This window comes from Anser anser (assembly GCF_964211835.1).
Source record: "Anser anser genome assembly, chromosome: 3".
NCBI classification, from domain to species: Eukaryota; Metazoa; Chordata; class Aves; order Anseriformes; family Anatidae; genus Anser; species Anser anser.
Window position 1 is genome coordinate 65,845,499 of NC_139722.1, and position 21,242 is coordinate 65,866,740.

The 21,242-nt window shown below is 42.3% G+C and overlaps 2 protein-coding genes across 7 annotated transcripts in view; one reads left to right on the forward strand and one right to left on the reverse strand.

Annotated features, from left to right (window-relative positions):
• Positions 1 to 17,323, forward strand: part of EZR (ezrin) — a 37,514-nt gene extending 20,191 nt beyond the window's left edge. For both annotated transcript variants that reach the window (XM_083830946.1, XM_083830947.1), the window contains exons 4-14: positions 1,510 to 1,605; positions 2,799 to 3,073; positions 3,877 to 3,960; positions 4,579 to 4,725; positions 8,288 to 8,384; positions 11,567 to 11,730; positions 13,261 to 13,391; positions 14,051 to 14,211; positions 14,512 to 14,604; positions 15,416 to 15,664; positions 15,869 to 17,323. In XM_083830946.1, coding sequence (XP_083687072.1) covers positions 1,510 to 1,605; positions 2,799 to 3,073; positions 3,877 to 3,960; positions 4,579 to 4,725; positions 8,288 to 8,384; positions 11,567 to 11,730; positions 13,261 to 13,391; positions 14,051 to 14,211; positions 14,512 to 14,604; positions 15,416 to 15,664; positions 15,869 to 16,033 — 1,662 coding nt within the window. In that variant the 3' untranslated portion in view covers positions 16,034 to 17,323. The remainder of the gene's footprint in view (positions 1 to 1,509; positions 1,606 to 2,798; positions 3,074 to 3,876; positions 3,961 to 4,578; positions 4,726 to 8,287; positions 8,385 to 11,566; positions 11,731 to 13,260; positions 13,392 to 14,050; positions 14,212 to 14,511; positions 14,605 to 15,415; positions 15,665 to 15,868) is intronic.
• SYTL3 (synaptotagmin like 3) overlaps positions 15,843 to 21,242 on the reverse strand; it is a 36,412-nt gene continuing 31,012 nt past the window's right edge. For all 5 annotated transcript variants that reach the window (XM_083830944.1, XM_083830941.1, XM_083830943.1 and 2 more), the window contains 3 exons: positions 20,346 to 20,454; positions 19,277 to 19,482; positions 15,843 to 18,533 (listed from right to left, as the gene is read on the reverse strand). In XM_083830944.1, coding sequence (XP_083687070.1) covers positions 18,397 to 18,533; positions 19,277 to 19,482; positions 20,346 to 20,454 — 452 coding nt within the window. In that variant the 3' untranslated portion in view covers positions 15,843 to 18,396. The remainder of the gene's footprint in view (positions 18,534 to 19,276; positions 19,483 to 20,345; positions 20,455 to 21,242) is intronic.

Here is a 21,242-nt window from a genome sequence, read left to right on the forward strand (position 1 = left end):
CTTTGTAAGAGATGCCCAGAGATAATGACCTGATAACTGCTTGATTTGTGCAACTCTTCATTTTAACATGTTGCAACACTATTTTTGTGCAATGGGGTGCACCGCATTCAACATACCCTTGCATTTATGCTAGGTTGAGTAAAGCCTGGTTCTGACCCTTTTAAAAAAATGCATGTTGCCTTCAGAAAACTTGGTACTTCTATGGTGAAACAAGCCAGTTTGGGAAAGGAGGGCAAAGGAATTTCAGTCAAAAAAGTTGAATTTTTTTCAGAGCCCAGCTCTTTTTTTTTTGACAGATTTGTGGGGTTTGGGACGGTTGTTTTTATTGTTTTTAACACAAACTCTAGTTCACTGTAGCTAGTTGCTTATAGAAAGTAGAATGTATAAATCATAGCCTGCTGAAAACAGCCCAGTGCTCAGCTAGGAAGATACTCAACTTCCTCAGCTAGTAGGCACAGATCTTTGTAGCCTTGAAAGGGGCATTTGCTTAATGATGTTTTTCACATTAATGGCTATGCAATTTTCTTGGTCTGCTTATATCACTAAACCTTGTATGTTATCTGTTAATTAAAAAATGGCATATATAAACAGTAATTCTCAGAGTGCTAGCCAGCATGGTTTATCTTTCCCCACTTTCCCCATGTCCCTTACCAACCCCAGGAAGCCCTTGGGTACAAACTCCTGGCTTCTAGCTCACTGGTAAGCAAATTTAATGGAAACTACAGCAAAAACTAATTAAGTATCCCCAAATCATTGTCTTGAGCTGTGGAACAAAATGCTTGCGCTGCTCAAAGAGCGTGCAGTTAGCACAGAAAGTTCGTTCCAGTAAGTCTGCCCTCTGGCTGTAGTGTCTCCAGCAATACTACACATGGGGAGGGTGAAACAGATCCTAGTTTGAGATCTTTAGTCCATGTATCTACATCCTTGAGTTTGTCTTGCTTCCTTCCCTAAGTCACAAAATTTTTTTTAAACAAAAACCCTCTTGCTTTCCACTCAGTTCAGGTCCCTGTGGTGATGCCCACATCACTGTGAGGGGCTACTTTGCAAATAACATCAAGGAAATAATCCAGATGTGTGTAGTGGATCTTCCCAGATCACAGCTCTGTCTAGGGCATGGCTTTGCAGGCAGATGAGCTGGCAGCAAACTACTGAGGAATAATAACAAGCGAGAGTAGGAGGAGGTTGGGACTTTTAAGCTATCTCTACTGAGGAAAAGGTACTTGTCTAAATGGGGCTATTTTCACTAGTAAATGTACAATCCAGTCAACAAGGGTGTTTCTGGATCTTTTATCTGGTTGGTATTTACAGTAGACGAATATAGCTGACGACATTGCTATCTTCTCAGGCAATTGTGTATTTTTGTTGACAAGATGAAATTAAGAGATGCCAGATGAGTATGTTTAGGCAGTTGCCTGCAGCTTCAGTGGCTGTGGGACTTGAGAGGATACCTGGGCAAGAAGTACAAGTGAACTGCTCCCTGCAATAACTTTTTTTACTTTTCTGTTATAGGTGGTTAAAACAATAGGTTTGCGAGAAGTGTGGTACTTTGGTCTTCAGTATGTGGATAACAAGGGATTCCAGACTTGGCTGAAGCTAGATAAAAAGGTAATTGCTGAATAAAGGTTAAAGCTTACATGATTGCTGATGTGTTATTGGCTGTGACTTCATAAACCTTGTACTTGTTTATTGTTCTTTAATATGCATAATTTAAGGATTGTTTCTGGAGAGAATTTCGTGACCTCTGTGGGAACTGTTTGTGTGAGGTGTGGCATGGTGGAGGCTTACTCTTTTCTCTCTGTGTGAGTGGTGGAAAGCTTTATTGTACTCATCCTATGCGCAGCAGCAGCTTGATGCTGTCCCTTAATGTGCAGAAACAGCTAGCTTTCTGTGTCTGGAGGAACATCATGACTAGTAAGTTTTAATCTCTGCTTGTGCAGAATTAGTTGCTGCACCGATCAGACAGATAGGTTGCTTCAAGGCTGGGCAGTTGTAACGTGGAGCTCAGATACCTCTAATGTGCTCTTGTTCATGAACTTCCAATTCTTATGAGGATACGAACTGTTTTTCGTGATGGGGCAGCCAGTGACTTACCTGTTCGGTGTAAGGGGGCTGTTCTGTCAAACACATACAATACTAAATGGGTTTGCCATCTGATGCAACTTGGCAAATCCTACGTTTTTCAGTGACCGAGGTTTGCTGTACAAGCAAAATTTTGCTGACTTAATTGGAAAACGCAATGCATCTTCCCTGGGTTCTCATACAAGCGAGCAGCTGGAATTAAGGAATGATAGCAAATAGCTGTCAGACACTTGGCTGATATAAAGCTGTGGGAGGCCTGTGGGCTGTACCCTTGGAATCTTTTTCCCAGGGTGCGAAGGCCATTGCACCTTCTTTATCTCATGCTAGCTAGCACAGCTAGCAGGAGGTATGCTGGGCAGAGGGTAGCTGTTTCACTCCGAAGTGCACCTCTTTGTCTCAGTGAAATAGAAGAGGTGGTGGGGAGGATGTCTGTACCTCTCTTTCTAGAGACTGACTTCTTAAATGATTAATATAGTGCTGGAGTGTGTTTAGCCCAAACTCTGCAGGGAGCTTCGTGCCTCTAGATGAATGAAGGTGAAAGCGCTCTGTGTGTGCTTGAGAGTTCTCACTGTAGCGTATGGGCCCAGATTACTGCAGAAACACATTTTTGAAAACCGATGCCTTTTAAGGCAAATGCCCTAAATCCCTTTTTCTGTGTAGAAGCAGTTTATTCTATTGTTTACAACCCTGCTTAGTCGTGGTGTCACCTCTGTCCTCAGGTGTCTGCTCAAGAAATCAGAAAGGAGAATCCCCTCCAGTTCAAGTTCCGTGCCAAGTTCTTCCCAGAAGATGTGTCTGAAGAGCTGATACAGGACATCACGCAGAAGCTCTTCTTTCTGCAGGTGAAGGAAGGGATCCTCAGTGATGAGATCTACTGTCCTCCTGAAACAGCAGTTCTTCTTGGCTCTTACGCTGTGCAGGCCAAGTTTGGAGATTACAACAAAGAAGTGCACAAGCCTGGATACCTCAATTCAGAGCGTCTGATCCCCCAAAGGTAAAGGAATTGTTTGACTCAGTTTCCCTTTAATAATAATAAAAAAGGGGTCAAGAGTTTGCATTCTAGTTATACAGAGTTTCACTGAAAACATTTTTTTGAGCTGTATGTACATGGTTTTTATCCTCCTTTTAATTCTATCTGTTATGTTAAGAGTACATTTTTGTGCTGCCTGTTTGGGGTTGCTTAGGGAAAGGTAGCTGGGTGAGCTCAGGAGAAGAAATACACAGTTCATCTTTTCTTTCCTCAACAGTGCTGCAGTGCTGGTAACTGACAGTGTGTGTGTCTCCTCTTTAAGAAGGAAAGAGCAGGCAGCAGTTATGAATGTTACCCCTGGAGAAGTTTGGGTTGCATGTTCTTAATCAAAATGTACAGTCAAATCCCATATCTGAAAAGCGTGTTGTGAGGCTAGATAGATAGTCCATCCCCACACAGGAGAAGTGTAAGTTATAAGACAAGTGTCATAACCTCATGGTGGCACTCGGTGTTATTCCCAGAATTAGACACCACACCTACTTTTGCTTTAACCCTCTGGTGTCTGCAGCATGCATGTGATTCTGTTTGCGATGTTCTGCGTTACTCCTCTCATGTCTCTGGGCAGCGACCAGAAAGGCTTCACAGAGGATGAAGGTGGTTTTTGTTCATTCTGAATGGCTCTGCTTCACAGAGTACAGCTTTGGGCTGGGTAGGCTGTTTCTCTTAGTTTCAGTAAGACTTCATGGGTGGGTCTGTAGCAAAGATAGGCATCGATGGATATAGCAGAACACAGTCTAATCTTGCCGATATCTCTTGCCATGTGTTAGGGTGATGGATCAGCATAAACTCTCCAGAGACCAGTGGGAAGAACGGATCCAGGTTTGGCATGCTGAACACAGCGGTATGCTGAAGTAAGTGTTTCATATCGGTCACTTTGTTGATTAGTTGTCTTAAGCTTGCAGTTCTACAACATGCTTTTGTAAGACTCCAAGAGTCACTTATGTGGGGATCTTCTGGTGTGTATTTTCTAGTCTAATGTTGAAGCAAATGGTAAAATTCAGTCAGATTTCCACACTGGTGCTGAGAACAGTCTCTTAGCTTTCTGAAAAAGCTGGCACCTAGGTACAGTGCATCAGTGATGACTGAGCGGATAAAAGTAAAGGTGTGTCTCTAGCCTTAAGTTCATTGAAGCATTTGCATTGGCAGATGGGGAAAGTTCAGGTACTGTAACTTTCCCACTGACGGTGTCTTGAGACAAGGATAAATGATTGAAGAGATGAAAGTTGCTAGCTTCCTGTCTAGAAATACTAGGGCTTGGCAAATGGAAGTAGAGTGAATGTGTGTGTGAACAGAGGTGTAACATAACTCCTGAAGTGAATCCCCAAAGCTGAATGTTCAGTTTTAACTTCTGCATTTGTGTTGGTTTAGGAAAAGTTGCTGCTTTTTTTTTTTTCTGAATACTCTTTTTCTTTCTGAGATAGCTTTTTATTTATCTGACTAACATTTGCTCTCCTTCCTGCCTCAACTAGAGAGAATGCCATGCTGGAATACTTGAAGATTGCTCAAGACCTGGAGATGTATGGAATCAACTACTTTGAAATCAAGAATAAGAAAGGAACTGACCTCTGGCTGGGAGTTGATGCCTTGGGGCTCAACATCTATGAAAAGGATGACAAGTAAGGCTTTTGTTTTCACCTCTGATCTACTGGAGCGAGGGCCGGTGTGGGAGCCGAAGGGCATTTCTCATTTTACATGATCAGGGCAAAGTTTAGAACTCGCTTGTTGTCTAGTAGGAGGTGAAACTGTGCTAGGAAACAAGCACTTCATTTCATTTATGCTTTCATGACTTTCCTGATCTTCGTAGCTTGATCTGCTAATAGAACAGATGTCAGTTGTAAAATGTCATCTAGTAAAGCAAGTGCGGTTATAGACCTGAACACCAAGATAAGGAGTTGACCAAGCTTTTCCTTTAGTCAGGTTGCCGGGTATGCCAGCAGTGAATACAATTTGAGAACCTAGATAGGCAAATGTATCTGCAAAGTGTTAGGATTAAGGCCATTCCTATACTGAAGTTAATGAAGTTAATAGACGCATGTACAACTGTCTGTTCTTGAAAAAGTAAGGTGTAAAGGGGTGGAAGTGAAACCAAAGCCAGGTAATACCCAGAATCCAGGGAGGAGTTGACCATAAAGCAGAGAATGAAATGAGGTCTTGCTGAAGTACACATAATTTTAGTCAACCCTTCTGTTAAAGACAGGACCCTTCTGTTATATCCATTAGTAATTGGATAGTAGGTGGGAAATAATAGACTGCATCTATAAATAAACATAAAAGGAAGGTGAGAGCAGCTGTATCTAAGCCTACAAGTCACTTCTAATACTCCATGGTTCGAAGGGGACTGAAAATACCCTTTTTTTTAAAGGAAGGGTTTCTGTCTGGATTGTGTGCTTTTCTTTTCTTTAGTGTTCCAAGTCTTGGTTTCGTGTAATAAGTCTGTAACAGACTGTCATTGTAATACAGAGGGGTTTCACTTGCTCTGTTTGTTTGCCTCCAAAAAGCTTTGAATGCAACACAAATACTAATTGGAACTTTCTGGAGCTTCTGTTAAGATGGCAAAGAGAAATGTAGACTTTCCTGCAATGCTAATATGTGCTGTCACCTGGAAAACAAGGAGTGTCACTTGAAAGAAAAGTAGTTTCGCTCATGTAATACTTCAGTCTTGAATGACTAGTTGTGCTAGGTAACCATGGTCTCACAAACAGGTTTTTCGAGCTGCAGAAGCAGACAGAATACAGCCCTCATCTGAAGAGCTATCAAGAGCGTTTGCAAAACAAATATAGTGCTGGAGTAAATTGCTTGTTTCTGCCATAACTCTTGCTAACTATGTAATTAAGTCTTTTGAGCAGATACAAGGACTAGAAAAATGATAGTGTGTACCCCATCTGCGGCTTGTACGTGCAAAATCTTGGGTCTGGGGCAAAGGTGGAAAAGCAAAGACTTCATTGTTGAAGTTCAACCTGAGGAAAATGATACTGTGCTACAGGTGTGCGAGCCTCTGTACTTAGTGTATGTCAGTCTTCTGCTACGAGGTATTTTCAAGCTTTTCCTCTGCAGTAAGGAGGAGAATTTGCAATAGAACTTAGACAACTAAAATAGTTTGGTTAATTTCATACTGTATTGTCTAGGGCTGAAACTCTTAAGGTACTGTGAAGGAGGCTGGAGTAATTGCTTAATCTTAGCCTAATCAAACCATTTGCGGTACGGTTCTTACTTCATGTTACACAGACACACTATTGCATAATCTTGCAGTTGAGTTAAAGGTTAGGGAATGGTAAATTCTGAAGAGAGTACACTTTATTCTTGACTTCTGATAAAAACTAACCAGGTTATCTTATGCTTGGGCCCAGTGAAATCATGATGCATAGTAGCTTTCCATCTTTGTTAAGATGAGGCAAATTCCTCCAAAATTACCAGCTTTTTTTCCTTAACTTATGAAATCTATAGAAAGGATTCTTACAGAGCTTGAGTGATTCACCATGATGCTATGCACTTCTTTAAGCACTGAACATTAAATCGTCACGCATTCAACCAATTTGCTAGAAATAATTGTCAGCACTTCAGTGTGCCGAAGAGACAGACATTGAGGGGGGGGAGATAATAACAGGAAGATTGTTGGTATTAATATTTGTGTAAGACCTAATTCTTGATAATTATGTTCTCTAGAGATAGTTATCTTCCCTTGATAAGGGAACAATACAAGAAGTACGTGACATTAAACATATACATGAAATATTTGTTTGGGGCAGGGGGAATTGAAGGAATTCATGTTCAAATACACAAGCCCTTGTAATATTTGAACTTGTTTTGGATCTATGCAGGTATGTAGAGGTATAGTAGTAGAATGGCTTAGAAGCATGTGATCTCATAACTTGATGCTTTTTATATGCAAGAGTCTGGAGAAATAAAAAAAAAAGAAAAGTAAAATTATATCTTTAAGCTTCACTGGAGAAGCTTCATGGGAGATTAAGTACACCAACAGACCTGAGCTCATAAGTGGTGAGGAAAAGGTGGGAGTCTGACACTTGGCCTTTGCATTGTTGTGATGGTTTCCAACAGAAGAGCTACGGACTGTTGATAGACCAGTGTGTGAAGTTCTGCTTTGTGACTAGTGGAATGGGCTGAAAGCGCAGTTTGCATGGAAGGAAATAGCAGGTTGCTCTCTCCTGCTAGTCTTGCCTGTAATCTGTGGCAGGGAACATAAGACAAAAAATCTGCTTCTACCAACTGTGCTTATGCCTGCCCAGCACTTCAGCAGTGAAGGCTTCATGGAGCTAGCTGTAACAGCAGTGAAGAAACAGCCAGGTAGACTTACATGCAGGGGATGGAGGATGATAGTGTCTGAGTTACTTCGGGTTATGCCTCCCATCATGTAGCAGAAGCCTTCTGGAAGCACAGGACGACATGCACCTCAACTCTGCGTCCTGGGGCTTTTAGGGCCTGATTTCAAAGAAATGAACTTAGTGTTTCAGAAAGTTGCATGTGTGGGTTCTGGCAGTTGAATCTGGACAACCCATAGACCCCATTCATCATGTCAGAATAGATGCCAGTTTCTGTGCTAAAATCATACTTTTGAGTATCATTTAACTCTGGAAGCCAGGAGGCCCAATGGTAGGTGCTAAAGTACGTTGCCTCTGTCACTTGGTTGCATTGCTGAGGCTCTAGGGATCTAGTAAAGTCAGGGCTTTAAACAGAGTACTGTGTTGCTGAACTTGTGTGGAGGGTTTTTCCCTCTGCCCTTCCTGTGACAGATGTTTTGCTGAGTTGCTCCATAATTACTTCAGGCAACAGGATTCTGTTTAGCATAGGTACTCTAAACTGGGCTCTGCTTACCTGGATTGTTTGGTTTGAGGGCCTGTGAGGGGATCTGGGGGGGCGGGGGGGTAAGAAAGATCTTTGGATGGTTCTTCAGTGCATCTGCTTCTGGAAGACAGGGCATGTAATTGAACCAGCCCCAATGCATAGGTCAGTAGGGTGGCTGATCAAAATGAGAAGAGGTTCTGTAAAGGAGGCGATTGGGCATCTTTTGCTGCTCCCTATGGGTTTTTTTTTCAACTACCTCTCTCGCGTTGTTGGGCGAGCTGTGTCAAGTGCTGCATCCCACTGAGTCTGTGTTTTAGAAGTAATGTGGGAAAAAAGAGTTCATTGCAACATCTCGTAAAATATTCTTCTCTTTTCCAGACTGACTCCAAAGATTGGTTTCCCCTGGAGTGAAATCAGAAACATCTCCTTCAATGACAAGAAGTTTGTTATAAAACCTATTGACAAGAAGGCACCTGTAAGTATACCAAGAATGGATTGGATACTGCGTATCAGCAACTAATACTGTTTTATTTCAAAACAAAGTTGTCTGTGGAGAGAAGAAAGCTGCAGATGTTCTAGATGCAAAATTGAGCATCAGTATTGAAGATGTATTTAGAGATGTCCATTTTTCTGTGCAGTTTAGGTAAAGGGCTTATGGCCTTATCCAACATGGAAAAAGACAAGGAATTTACAGGTGCGGAGTCCCCATTTTTTTTTCCCTGAAAAACTAGGTAGACATGCTTAGATCTGAGATTCTTTGTTAGTCTTGAGTCTTTTGTATAGCTGGATTATACTCAGACTACTACTCTCCTCATTTCCTTCTGTGCATAGAAGCTGATGGGTAACTTTTTTGTTGTTAATTTTAAATAAAAAAAAGTCATGCAAATGTTACTGCAAAGCCACATGTATACATATGGCTTGACATTTAATGCTCACTTTGGCCCTACAGAAATACTAGAAGTAAGTTAAGGACCATGGTGTTCATTGACGTACTTGAATAGTAGGATAAGTAGTAAGAATATGATTTCTGTGAAGAACTTAAATGTAGCTACTCATGAATGTTACTTCTCAATGTTTCCCCACCTGTTTTCAGTTATTTTAGTGAAGAACTTGTGACTTATCTTGAGCTGCTGAGAACTTGAAGTGGAATAACTGGTGTAGGTGGTTCTCATTCTGTCAGCCTTGTGAAACTATAGTAATAGTTGAGAAAGGCCTCCTCTCTTTCCCTTCCTCCACCCCAGTTCTTGGCCTTGGTGGATAAATGCAGCCCTGAGAAATAATAAGTAGTTTGGCTTTGGTAAAGGGTGATGTCTTATAAATTTCGCTAACAGGAAAAGATCCTCCCAGTAATCTGAACGATGCTAACACAGCATGCTTCAGGGCTCCTGGTGAGGCATCCTTTCCTTCAGATGATAACCTGGGGTTTGGGGGGGGAGAGGGGCTTTTTTTGATGCTATTAGTGAGAACCAGCAGAACTCCACAGAGGTAGAAAGATGTCTTCCCCAGGAATACATTTCTCAGTAGAAGAGCCCCTTTATGATTTTGGACATGTTGTATACAGTACAAAATATTAATCTCCTGTTTATGGATCACAGCATTCCTTCGGCTCCCTAACAGTAAGTCTGACTGAATTTGAACTGGAAGACTTACAAGAGGCCGATACAGCAAGGTGTTAACATTGTAAACATCAACTATGATTCCTTTCTCTGTTGTCTCAGTTGTCCTTTTCCCTCTGGGCGGTGTTACGTTTAAAACTATGCCTGAAAGAAGAATTTATATGGACACCAATTCTGAACTGTCAGGAAGCTGTCTAGATCCTTTCATCTGCTTGCATCTCTTTTTCAAAAACTCAAGTATTTATAAATAAAGCAAAAATACTCAGTCTACCCTAGATGTGAGTTGGAAGCTCCCCTTTAACTTGGAAGATTGTCCATGTCAATGTTAAAATGGATGCTAATTCAACGGGTAGCATTCTGTGGCATCTTGCCCAGAGTCAGCTTTTCAATTTTTAGGCCTATCTGCCCACATACCCCAGCATCTTTAGCACATTTTTAATATATCGAGCTGCAGTGCTCCCAGTTGTGCTAGACCGGGGGATGATGAGGAAGGGAGGGAGATTCTTTTATGTTCTTACATGAATACCACTAAATGATGAATGCAGCCACCGTCTGTGCCCTCAGTATTTGCTTTCACTGGAAGTGAACCTAGCTTCAAGATAGGATCTGTTCCTCACAATGTACACAACCCATTTGTTTTTTAAATTACTTGTTAGGAATAGGAGGTCAGATGAATAGCTTACAGTCTCAGCTAGCAGTATTAGACGTGTGCAGCTCAAAATGCCTCTGACAGGATTTGGGCACTGCACACCTTGCCAATGGCGTTTTTGCAGTCAATATGTGAATAAGAAAAATGCTTTTAAGAAAATGACTTTGTCAGCAAATTCATGCTCATCTTAACAGGACTTGGAGCATTTTCCATTGCTTCTGGTGTGACTTCTAGTTTTTCCAGACATAGCCACAAATTGTGTTTCTGAACTCGGGCAGTTAAAAACATGATTGTTGCTGCCATGCAAATGCACACAGCTTCTGTCTGCTTCTCCTCAGTTCCGTTTCTCGTTAACAATGAGGCAGCCAATACAGGAGTAATTTTAAGGAGTGAGTACCTGGCTTTGGTGGTAATCTGGTACCTTGCCTATTGCTTACATTAGCATCCACATAGTATGCAAATAGAGGCAGAAAAATGTGTTGTTTTTTTTATTGTTTAAGTTCAGACAGTATCCTAAGCATCTATAAAAACGTTGTGGACTCATAAAAATTATCAGGCAGGTAATGAAGTTGGTCCTCCATATCTTTTTCTTAGCAGATGTACATTTAGAAGATCTAGCCTGCTGTGTAGTGTCTGTAATAGCCTTGATAATACTGATGACAGCCTTGATAATACAGATGATAAGAAACTTGGGGCCGTTCTCTTTGCAGAACCAGAAATTGCAGAATGGGTTTTGCCTACTGTCTGTAATGCAGTATTCAAAGTAGTCCATGTTTTGTGGTTCAAAAAATAACTTCCAATGTTGTAATGGCCTCAGTCAGCTTAACTAAGAAGTTCCATGCTGAGGAAAGAATGCTTTTGTAGGGTATTTTTGCATAGTGGCATTTCTTTCTCTTAAAAAAAAAAAAAAAAGGTGTCTTGAATACTGATACAAATAGACCAGGAAATTCTATGATGTTACGTTAAGAGTCTGCAACACATTTTTTGTTTCATGCTTTATCTTTCAGTCACAAAACTATGCAAACGTAAAAACTAATTGCTTTATAGTAGAGGTCTGTGAGTTGCCCAGATGTTTACCTGCTAACCCAGCGTCTTCTGCAACAGGTCCAACTCAGCAGTGTCTTCTACATGCAGACGTTTGAGACTGTGTTTTCTCTAAAAGTATCTCTTTCTAGAAGAGTAATTTGTCAATTCTATATAGACTTGAGATGGGTTGTATAAATAACGAACTGCTTTGGCTTCAGATAATCTTAGTGGTCCTTGCTGAGATATTTAAATAGCATGTGTGTATGCCTCGATGGCAGCGACGTTAGTGGCAGGATGATCTGTCTGCAGTCAGCTGGGAGAAGGGAGAGTGCACCTGAAAAATGAACTGTGTGGTGTCTCTTCTAGGACTTCGTGTTTTACGCCCCTCGTCTGAGAATTAACAAGAGGATCCTGCAGCTCTGCATGGGCAACCATGAACTGTATATGCGGCGCAGGAAGCCTGACACCATCGAGGTGCAACAGATGAAAGCCCAGGCCCGGGAGGAGAAGCACCAGAAACAGCTGGAAAGGTGAGCTTGAGTACAGACGGTGGGGATGGGGAGGCAGAGTTAAATGGTACAAAACTGACAGGGTTTCTTGGGTAGCTTTAGACAAAGATACGAGCCGTTCGGCCACCTCACTTTGAGTAAGGTGTGTGTGTGGCCCCAGAGCTCTGGCTCACAGCGTTGCAGGGTATCTCAAGTCCCAGTGGGAACGTAAGAATCACTCTTCTGGCTCAGACCTGTGACCAGTGCGGTCGGCTCTCCTGTCTGCAGCCTTGAGAGCTGGACCTTCAAGGATGCGTGCCAGTAAAGTCACTGGGCTCTTGTGGACAGCCATATACCTGCAGAGGGGTTCTCCTGACTCTTCTCCGTTAAGGCCTGATCTGTGCATTGGGGGGAGCAAACTCCACAGGGAGCACGTGTGTATGCTGTGAGCAGGCAAGAGGGGAGTGGGAGACCTCTTAGAGGCAAGGGAAAAGGATTAGTAGTTCTGCTGGTCTCCCTGTGACCGGCTGCCAGTTGCTTATGATTCAAGAAATCATACTGCTTTCATCCTGTATTGGCGACTTGTTAGTCTTCATTTCCCAATGCTCTTGTTTCTATGCGTCCTTGATCTTTCCTTATGACAGAACAAAAGAAATCTGCTCTGTAGTACAGAACACTGTTCTTGCTTTTTTCTCTGCATCTACTGTTTTGTGGTTTTTTGGTATCCTAAGTTTCTGGGGCAGGCAACAGAAAATACAAATATTTTAATGAAATGCAGGTATCCAAAAACTGAGCACTAATTCTGAAGTGATTAACAAATGTTGGGATTTAACCCAGGCAGGCAGCTAAGTACCATGCAGCTGCTTACTCCGTCTCTTCAGGTGGGATGGGGAGAGAATCAGAGAGGTAAAAGTGAGAACGTGTGGCTTGAGATAAAAACAGTTCAGTAGGTAAAGCAAAAGCTGTGCATGCAAGCAAGGCAAAACAAGGAATTCATTCACTTCGTCCCATCTGCAGGCAGATGCTCAGCCACTTCTAGGGAAGCAGGGCTCATCATGTCTGCGGTTTCCTGGGAAGACAAACACTGTTGCTCTGGATGTCCCCCCCTTCCTCCTTCTTTACCCCAGCTGTTACTGCTGAGTACGACACCACACGGTGTGGGATATCTCCCTGGTCAGCCCGGGCCAGCTGTCCTGGCCGTGTCCCCTCCCAGCTCCTGGGGCACCCCCAGCCTCCTCCTGGCCGGGCAGCGAGGGAGCAGAAAAGGCCTTGGCTCTGTGTAAGCACTGCTCTGCAGCAGCTAAAACATCCGTGTGTTATCACCATTATCACCACTATTTTCATCAAAAATACAAAACACAATTGTGTGAGCATCTACAAAGGAGATTAACTCTGTCCCAGGCAAACCCAAGACAACAGGCCATAAGCATTTCTGTCTTCCCTCTCTTGTTTTGTGGCAGTCGCATGGTCGCTTCCCATTGAACTGTCTGGAGAGGTGTCCAGCCAGCTTTCTTACCTTGCTGTAGCTCGTGTCTGTAAGTGAGCTTCAAGCATGAAATCTGTTTCTAACAGGCAACAACTAGAAAATGAAAAGAAGAGGAGGGAGACGATTGAGAGAGAGAAAGAGCAAATGTTGAGGGAGAAGGAAGAGCTGCTGGTGAGGCTACAAGAGTATGAAGTGAAGACTCAGAAGGCAGAGAAAGGTAAAGTACTTGTACTATCTGACCAGATCATGTGTGTTGGGTTCCACAGCCTAAATCTGGTGACACTGGATCTCTTGGCAAGGCACACTAATATCTATCTCCATGGCTAAATGCACACACATGCATGCACTGCCGAGATCGACCAAGGCATAAAAGTCACAAAATCTGTTCATCTAACTGGGAATTTAAGGTCACACCAACTCTTTTCCACTGTTACAGAGAGGGTTTTGGTAGCATAACCTCTTGCAGCAGAGAGAAACAGAGCTCAGCTCTCAAGTGCTTTTTACTTAACACCTAACAGAAAAAGTACTTTGGGAACAAGTCTTTCCACTGAAATGGAAGCTTCTGTTTCAATGCACAGATGAGCAGACTGGAGACAGCAACATCTGGTCCTTACAATAAACTGTCAACCGAGGGCACCAGAATCATGTCAGTGTTACAGGCTCTGGTAAAAATACCATGTAGAAGATCTAATTATAATGTGCAGCTGACTGCCTTTGAATTCAGTTATTTGATGTATTGTGATAACTACTTACAGGTGTAACGAAGAGATTGTAGGCTGCAGCCATGTGCCTGTCATGACTTCTACAGTTACTTAAGAGCCTGTCTTTGCTTTGGCCAGGCTTGTGGACTAACAGCACTGATCTGTCTTTTCCCAGAGCTCTCAGCTCAGATCCAAAGAGCTATTCAGCTGGAGGAGGAAAGGAGACGAGCCCAGGAGGAAGCAGAACGTTTGGAAGCTGATCGTTTGGCTGTTCTGCAAGCCAAGGAGGAGCTGGAGAGACAGACTATTGACCAGATAAAGAGCCAGGAACAGCTGGTAAGACCCAGTCACTTGTGGATAAGATACAAAGGCATGTTACTGTGCCCTCTGAATATGGCAAAGCCTCAGACTCCAAGGGGGAATAAAATAAAAATGTAGTGCAGTGAAGTTCTAGACCATCTGACAGAAAGAAGCCAGTGCCACAATGATTCTTATCACAAGCAACCTACTTTGTTCTTAATTTCCTGTTCATTTATTAGAGTGGAGTATAATACTTGGATGTTTTGTCAGTCAAACAGGTTTCTTACTTGTGGGGTTTTTTTGAGTCCTTATAATCCCAGTTCTATTGCTTAACAGGCTACAGAGCTCGCAGAGTATACAGCCAAGATCGCACTTCTTGAAGAGGCAAGGAAGCGTAAAGAGAGCGAGGTTGAAGAATGGCAAATCAGAGTGAGTATCTTTGTCAAAGCTGCTCTGAAGTTCCGCATGTGGGCAGAGCATACCATGGTGCTTAGCCTGGTGTAACTTCTGTCATATGTGGAGACACACATCCATGCACCATCAGAGAAGGGCAGACTTGTGGTTAATGTGCAGTATGCTTCCAAAACATCTCTTTCAACAAGCTTTTAGTCAAAATTTAAAGTGGGAGTCTGTATAAAACCTAAAAATGTGATCATCTTGGAGTGGGCACCAGCCTTGAGGCTGCTGTCAGTGGCTTCCTGATGCCTGGGTCTGGAGAACTGCGTAACTAGACACAGTAAAACCGAGAAGAAACCACGCAAGGCTGGGAATGTCTGGTGCTCCCAGCGCCACGTAACTATCTCTGCAGACTGAATGGGAGGGTAGAACCACTGAAGAAGCAAGAAAGCTGTCTTCCTACTGCATAACCTTGTTACACATGCCAACTCAGGAATTTAGGTTCTTGCTCTCTGGAACCCATATTTACAACCTGCACTTCTTCAAGTGGAGAACAGGTTGAAGATAACTAATTTTCTACAAAACAGTTTAGGAAAAACTGTTTTATTGGAGGAATATTCTTAGTTTAGCTATCCTGCATATTACACCATGGGTAATGATACTGTTACTAGCAAAAAAAAAATCTGCGTAAGAAAGCAACAAAGTACTGTCAGCTGGAGACTTAATTCCTTATTTCTTGCTTTTCATTGTAGAATGACAAAACTGGGAAGATAAGCATTGAAGTGTTCATTAAGCTTGTTTAAACCAAATGTATTAAAATATTCTTTACTCTTTTTTTCCCTAGGCAAGGGAAGCCCAGGAGGATCTGGTAAAGACAAAGGAGGAACTGCACTTGGTAATGACTGCTCCACCTCCACCCCCACCTGTCTATGAGACCGTGAACTACCACGTCCATGATAACTTGCACGATGAAGGGTCCGAGTACTCTGCCTACAGCGCAGAGTTGTCCAGTGAGGGGATCAGGAATGACCGCAACGAGGAGAAGCGCATTACTGAGGCTGAGAAGAACGAGCGTGTACAGAGGCAATTGAGGGTAAGAAAATGTTTGGAGGAGGGAGAGTAATGGAAGAAATTATTCCTGGAGAATGGATAATTTAACCACTTGGTTAAATACACAAAGCACTTTACTTACGAGAAGCAGAAGTTCATTTAAAGACTAAGTCTCACCAGAATCACTGCTGTCATGAGCTGAAAGCTTCTTGTGTATAATCTGTTTTTAATGTTCTTTATTTTGCAGGCACTGACAGATGAGCTGGCACAGGCTAGAGATGAAGATAAGAGGACCCAAAATGATATTATCCACTCAGAGAACGTGCGACAGGGACGTGACAAGTACAAGACACTGCGACAAATCCGACAAGGCAACACCAAGCAGAGAATTGATGAGTTTGAGGCAATGTAATGATGCTTATAACGAGAAACCAAGACTGTGGGAAAAGCAGATCTTAATGCTGTGTTTTTGTTTGTTGTTGTTTTCCCTGAGGAGGGGTTACTATGATATTTAACAAATGTCCTCTAAACCCAGAGGTGTTTGCATCTCCCCTTTATTCCATACTGTGTGTTAAATTTGGTAGAGTTAAAAATTCATCATACCACTGATCCTGGTAACTTGCTCATGCCTTTGCTTAGTGCCAAAAGGCCTTACGCTTATGTCACATCTCTCTTCTAAGCAACACAAACCTGCAAACCTACAAACATCTAGTTGTAGATGCAGGTCCTGTGCAGGTGCTGGATTCAGCTTGGTCTAAAAATAAGCAACTGTGGATGAATTTTGTGCCATATGTCTTTGTGTTACAGTCACAGTGTAAAGTCCAACAGTTGAGAAGACAACTCAGGAACTGCAAACACCTGTGTGTGCTTGTGCATGCACCTTGTTTTTTCTCCTTCGTCTTCATGCCCACCTTCCCTGATACACAAACAAAAGAACTGACAACACCTCAGAACTACTTCGCATGGAAATAAGGCTTTTCTGGTTACTGTGCTCAATTGGAGGTATTCTGCAGTGACAGCTCACAAGTGTGGTGTAGGAACACTGACACCCTCCTTACATAACAACTAGGCAGATACTCTGTTGGAATAATACACTACTGTGTTTGCATTCCAGCTTCATTACTGATCAGTTATAGTGTAGTATTTATATATATATTAAATATGCAATATGTGGATTGCTGTACTAGTTTAAAAGGGAAATAGTTTTGCTCTGTATATTTTGTTACTTTTCAGATTTAATGAGACTTGCATCTGTAAAGAAGTCTAAACACTGTAGTCTGCGGTGCAACTGATTATTTACTATAAAGCATTATTTGTAAAGATCACTTTTTTTACTTAATGATGAAAATTGATATGTACACATGATCCAATATATACAATTTTACTGCACCTATTTTTCTAACAAATTTTCTAATTTTTTAAATGTTTGATTTAAAGTTTCAGACTCCAAACATGAAGGGACTGCTTGTTTATATCACAGTTGTATTCTCTCTATTAGAGAGCATTTCTGTGACTATTCCTTCCCCACTAATCTCCCCCCTTTCCTTGAAAATCTGTTAGAAAGTGAGATACAGTATGTTGTCAGCTCTTCTCTTCCATTTACAACATCTATGCTGCTTTATACTCCAGTTGAGTTTTGTTGTGTGGTGTTTTTTTATTTGCAGCAGCAAACATCTAAATAAAAGATCTGCAGAGTAACAAAGGATGTGGAGTTGAGTGTTTCTTGTGTAGGGTGGATGCTGTGTAAGGTGTGCTGGTTTCTAAGATTCTGAGGCTAGCATATGAATCCCTGTCTTTCACTTCTGCGTCCTTAACCACCACCATCCTGTTCTGGAAAGGAAGAAAGGATAACATGTGCTGGAATCTTCACTTCAGTCAGAGGGAAAAGAGGTATGTAACAGCAGTACTAGTTAGGGTTGTATATACAAAGCTTCTGCTGCCTGTAACACTGCTTCATCTGAGGCAAAGGGAGCTGACGGCATGTTGGCGTTAGGCTTGCATTTCCAATAGTTCACATGAGTAAGTAAAAAGCTTAGCTGGGCCATACACCATATGGATCAGTCAGGCTTGTTAATACTGGTTCACACCAGCAGCTGAGAAGAACAAGGAACTTTCTGTAACCATGTTTATTTTACTAGCTGATGTCCTGCACTCCCCTACTGAAGGAGAATTTATACATTTACCTGGTTGTAAGCACCTTAGTACAGCACATATTTGAAAGACAGGTGGGTCACCCAGGCAGAAGCTTTTTAGGGTTATGCAAAGTAGTACGGGCACTAGAGGTAATTCTGAAGCATAGAGGTGTTAGCATCACTAATTTACAGCAAACTGTTAAAAGTGATCTAGTTTCAATTCCTCTCTGGTTACCTATGAAGCATCAAAACCAGAATGAAATCATGTAACTTAAAGGATAGGAATTTTTCCCTATGAAGTATTCCAATCTGTCTTCAAGTAACCACAGCTCTATACCCAGCCATAGGAAGCTGCATACCATCTGTCTGCTAGTGCCTTGTCAGCATAATCCGTTTCAAAGTTTGTTACTCCGGAAGAAACAATACTAACCTTACATCCCACCTAGAGATACAGATAACAAAGCCTTAGTTTTTGGAGAAACACAACCTTCGGTGTCACACCCTTTCAAATATATAACTACTCCCTAGATGCTGGGGTAGGTACTGTTGTAGCGCACCTTTTCCCCAGACCTGGCATGTGTATATGCCACTTGAATTTAAAACATCACATATGGGGAAGGAAAAGTTATTGTGCAGTAATTTCTCACGATTTAAAGTTTTCCATATTTGAATGCAGTACAAGTGTAAAGTCCATCCACGTGTTTGGCCTGCAGAGCACTTCCTGCCATTGAAGCGCTGACTGAGAAACCTGAGAAAGGCCTGCAGATCCAAACGATTCCTCTGCAAGAAAGCAAAAGGGAAGGTCACGGGGTTACTTTTCATTTGGCCTTACCCAAAAACTTATCTAGGTCCAGCTCTGTACCACTTCTGGCCCAAATGACTGGACAAACAAGCTGCTGCTCTCAATTCTAGAGCATTTCTCAGACATTTCCGACCTTTTGAGAAAGAAGGCTCTTCTTGATGTTAGACCAGAGCCTAATGCTCATACATGCCCTTAGTCCTTCCCTTTAGGGCTTCTGAGCAAGTTTCACTTTCTGTATTGCCCATTGGAAGGATTTGTGGATATAAAGCAATAAGAACAGATACCTGCAAGGCTGAAATTCATATGCTTACTTCTGAAGTGATTGCTATTATTTTAAAAATAGCCAAGTCATAGAAAACTGCTCAGGGAACAAGTCTTGAAAAATACATAGGGAGCTCCAGATGAGTTGATGCACCCACCTGTTCTGTTCCTGTCTTCTGTATGGCCAGGCTCTGTCCCTGAATGTTACCATGCTAACAAATGTCTTTGCCTGACAATTCCCACTGACAGCCCGGAGCTTCTGCACAGGCCTGAACTAAAACACGGGCACTGGTTCTTGGAGGATCAAAGCCTGAGACTACAAGTTGCTTAGGTCAGGGACTGGGGGTTGTCTGTGTAGGCATATGACAGATAACAGCACAGTGCAAATACTACTTTTGGAATGTAAAATAAATGTTTTTCCCCCCCAAATACCTTCAACATTTAGTGATGAAGAACTTACTTGCACCAAGCTTGGCTCCCCCTAGGAACTGATCCTGTGAGCCAAAAGTTGACTGGTCCCAGATGGTCAAGTGCAGACATGACTGCTGTAGCTGTGCTGGGGTAACATCGTCAAAGACAAACAAATGTTTCCACTGAGGACAGTCTTCTTTCTTCAGGACAGGTGACTTTTGCTTTAACTCTGCTTGGTCTGGAAGGATAAGGCAGCTTCCCCCCCAAAAAAACAATGAGAGTTCAGCAAGTTTGCTAAGCCAAGCAGTGTGTTACTCAATCAGAAAACAGAACGTGCGCTACTCAGCCAGGACCCTTCACTTTGCCTTAAATAGCAAAAAGTTCAGCTAAGTGCAAGGTAGAACATGATGCTAGTTTGTTTCTTTTGGGGACTTTGGCTCCTGTCTGCCTTCAGTATGGGTCTTTCTGTTTTTCCTCTGTTGGCACTGGCTGATGAGGGAGCCCTTACTCCCAGTTCTGTTACCTAGTACTGTCCGAAACCTGCCTGTTCAGTAGATAAAATGTTCACCCACTTCACTGAAGATAGGTACCACAGCAGGTGAAGTGGCTGTAGGAGATACTTTAACACAGTAATGTCTGACATCCAGAAAGTAAAATGGCCCCACATACTAAGCACAGAGCACACTGAAGAAAAATTCAGTCCTTCCTCTTTTAAAATGCGTAGACCAAAGTTTTCTTCTTGCTTTCCAAAGTTGTATTAAACTGTGCAAGGGCACAGCTGAAACCAGGAATGAAAATACAGTATTTTCACCTCCCTCTTGTGTCACACATTTTTTTCCTCCTAACGTCTAAAAAGCAGATGCTTAAAATAGTGAACTCTAAATTTTAATGCCAACAGTAAATTGTGATGTTCCACTCAGGACCCTTCAGTGTCCTGCTGCGTGCTGCTGTTATGCAGACACTCAGATGTAAACTGTCACAATTACAAGCAAGTCTGACTAAGTGCATGGACAGTGCCACTTTCACACAGCAGTCTCCTGATGAAAGCGAGTTAATTCTTACCTTTGCACAGGATGTTTGTGACACTTCCCATTTGAAGTGTTAAGTCTCGTACATACCCTTTAACGAAAGAGTTCAGCATTCCAGCAGGTCTCAGCACAGGCAAGTTCTTGGCCCCAAATATCATAACCTGAAGCTGGCAGTTGGGAACTCCTTGGTCTTTTTCTCCTGAAACAGGAGAATTTATCACATTAAATAACCAGTTAGTTCAGCTGATAACATCAGATGCCCCTGTAATTAAGCAGGAAAATTATTAAGTAAGTGCTACAACTGAAATAAGGACCCAGTGCTGTATTAAGATCATTTGAAAGATTTGAACCTGCTTACACAGGTCACGATTCACACAAAGAAAGCAAGCAGTGAATAGCAGATTGCTCTGTGACTCCTGTTCCAAACACAGAGCTTTCAGTTGTTTTGCAAAAAGTACCCACGGGGCAGTACCCACAGGAGCATTTCCCTGATACAAAGCCAGAAGCAGGAGAAACAGCCCAACCTGTGACATGATAGTGCTCCTCTGTTACAGCTCTGTTTGTAGAGCAGAGGCACAGCAGGCATGAGTAGGGAAGAAAAATGGAAGAAAGCAAGCTGGTGACTTTGGGATTGCTTGGAAAAAAGGGGGGGGGGGGGGGAACAAAATTAAGCTAACAGCTAATTAAGATCTTTCTACTGGTCTCTACCTGTTCTATGCTCCCAAACACAGCATTACTAGCGCTCTGGAGCTCTCCACACCTTACTATGAACTTGGGAGGTAAGGAAGGTGAGGTTGCCCTATCCACTCCCCTCAATGTGTTTATATTTCTCCATCAGCAGATGCTTGCTCTGACGCATTATTTCAATGTTTAATGTATCGTACAAGCCTTCCATTATCAAAAACTGAATCCTATGCATTTTGAAGTAGTCATTTTCCAAGTGAAACAATCTCTCTCAAGTGAGACCACTGGAGGAAGCCAAGGGGC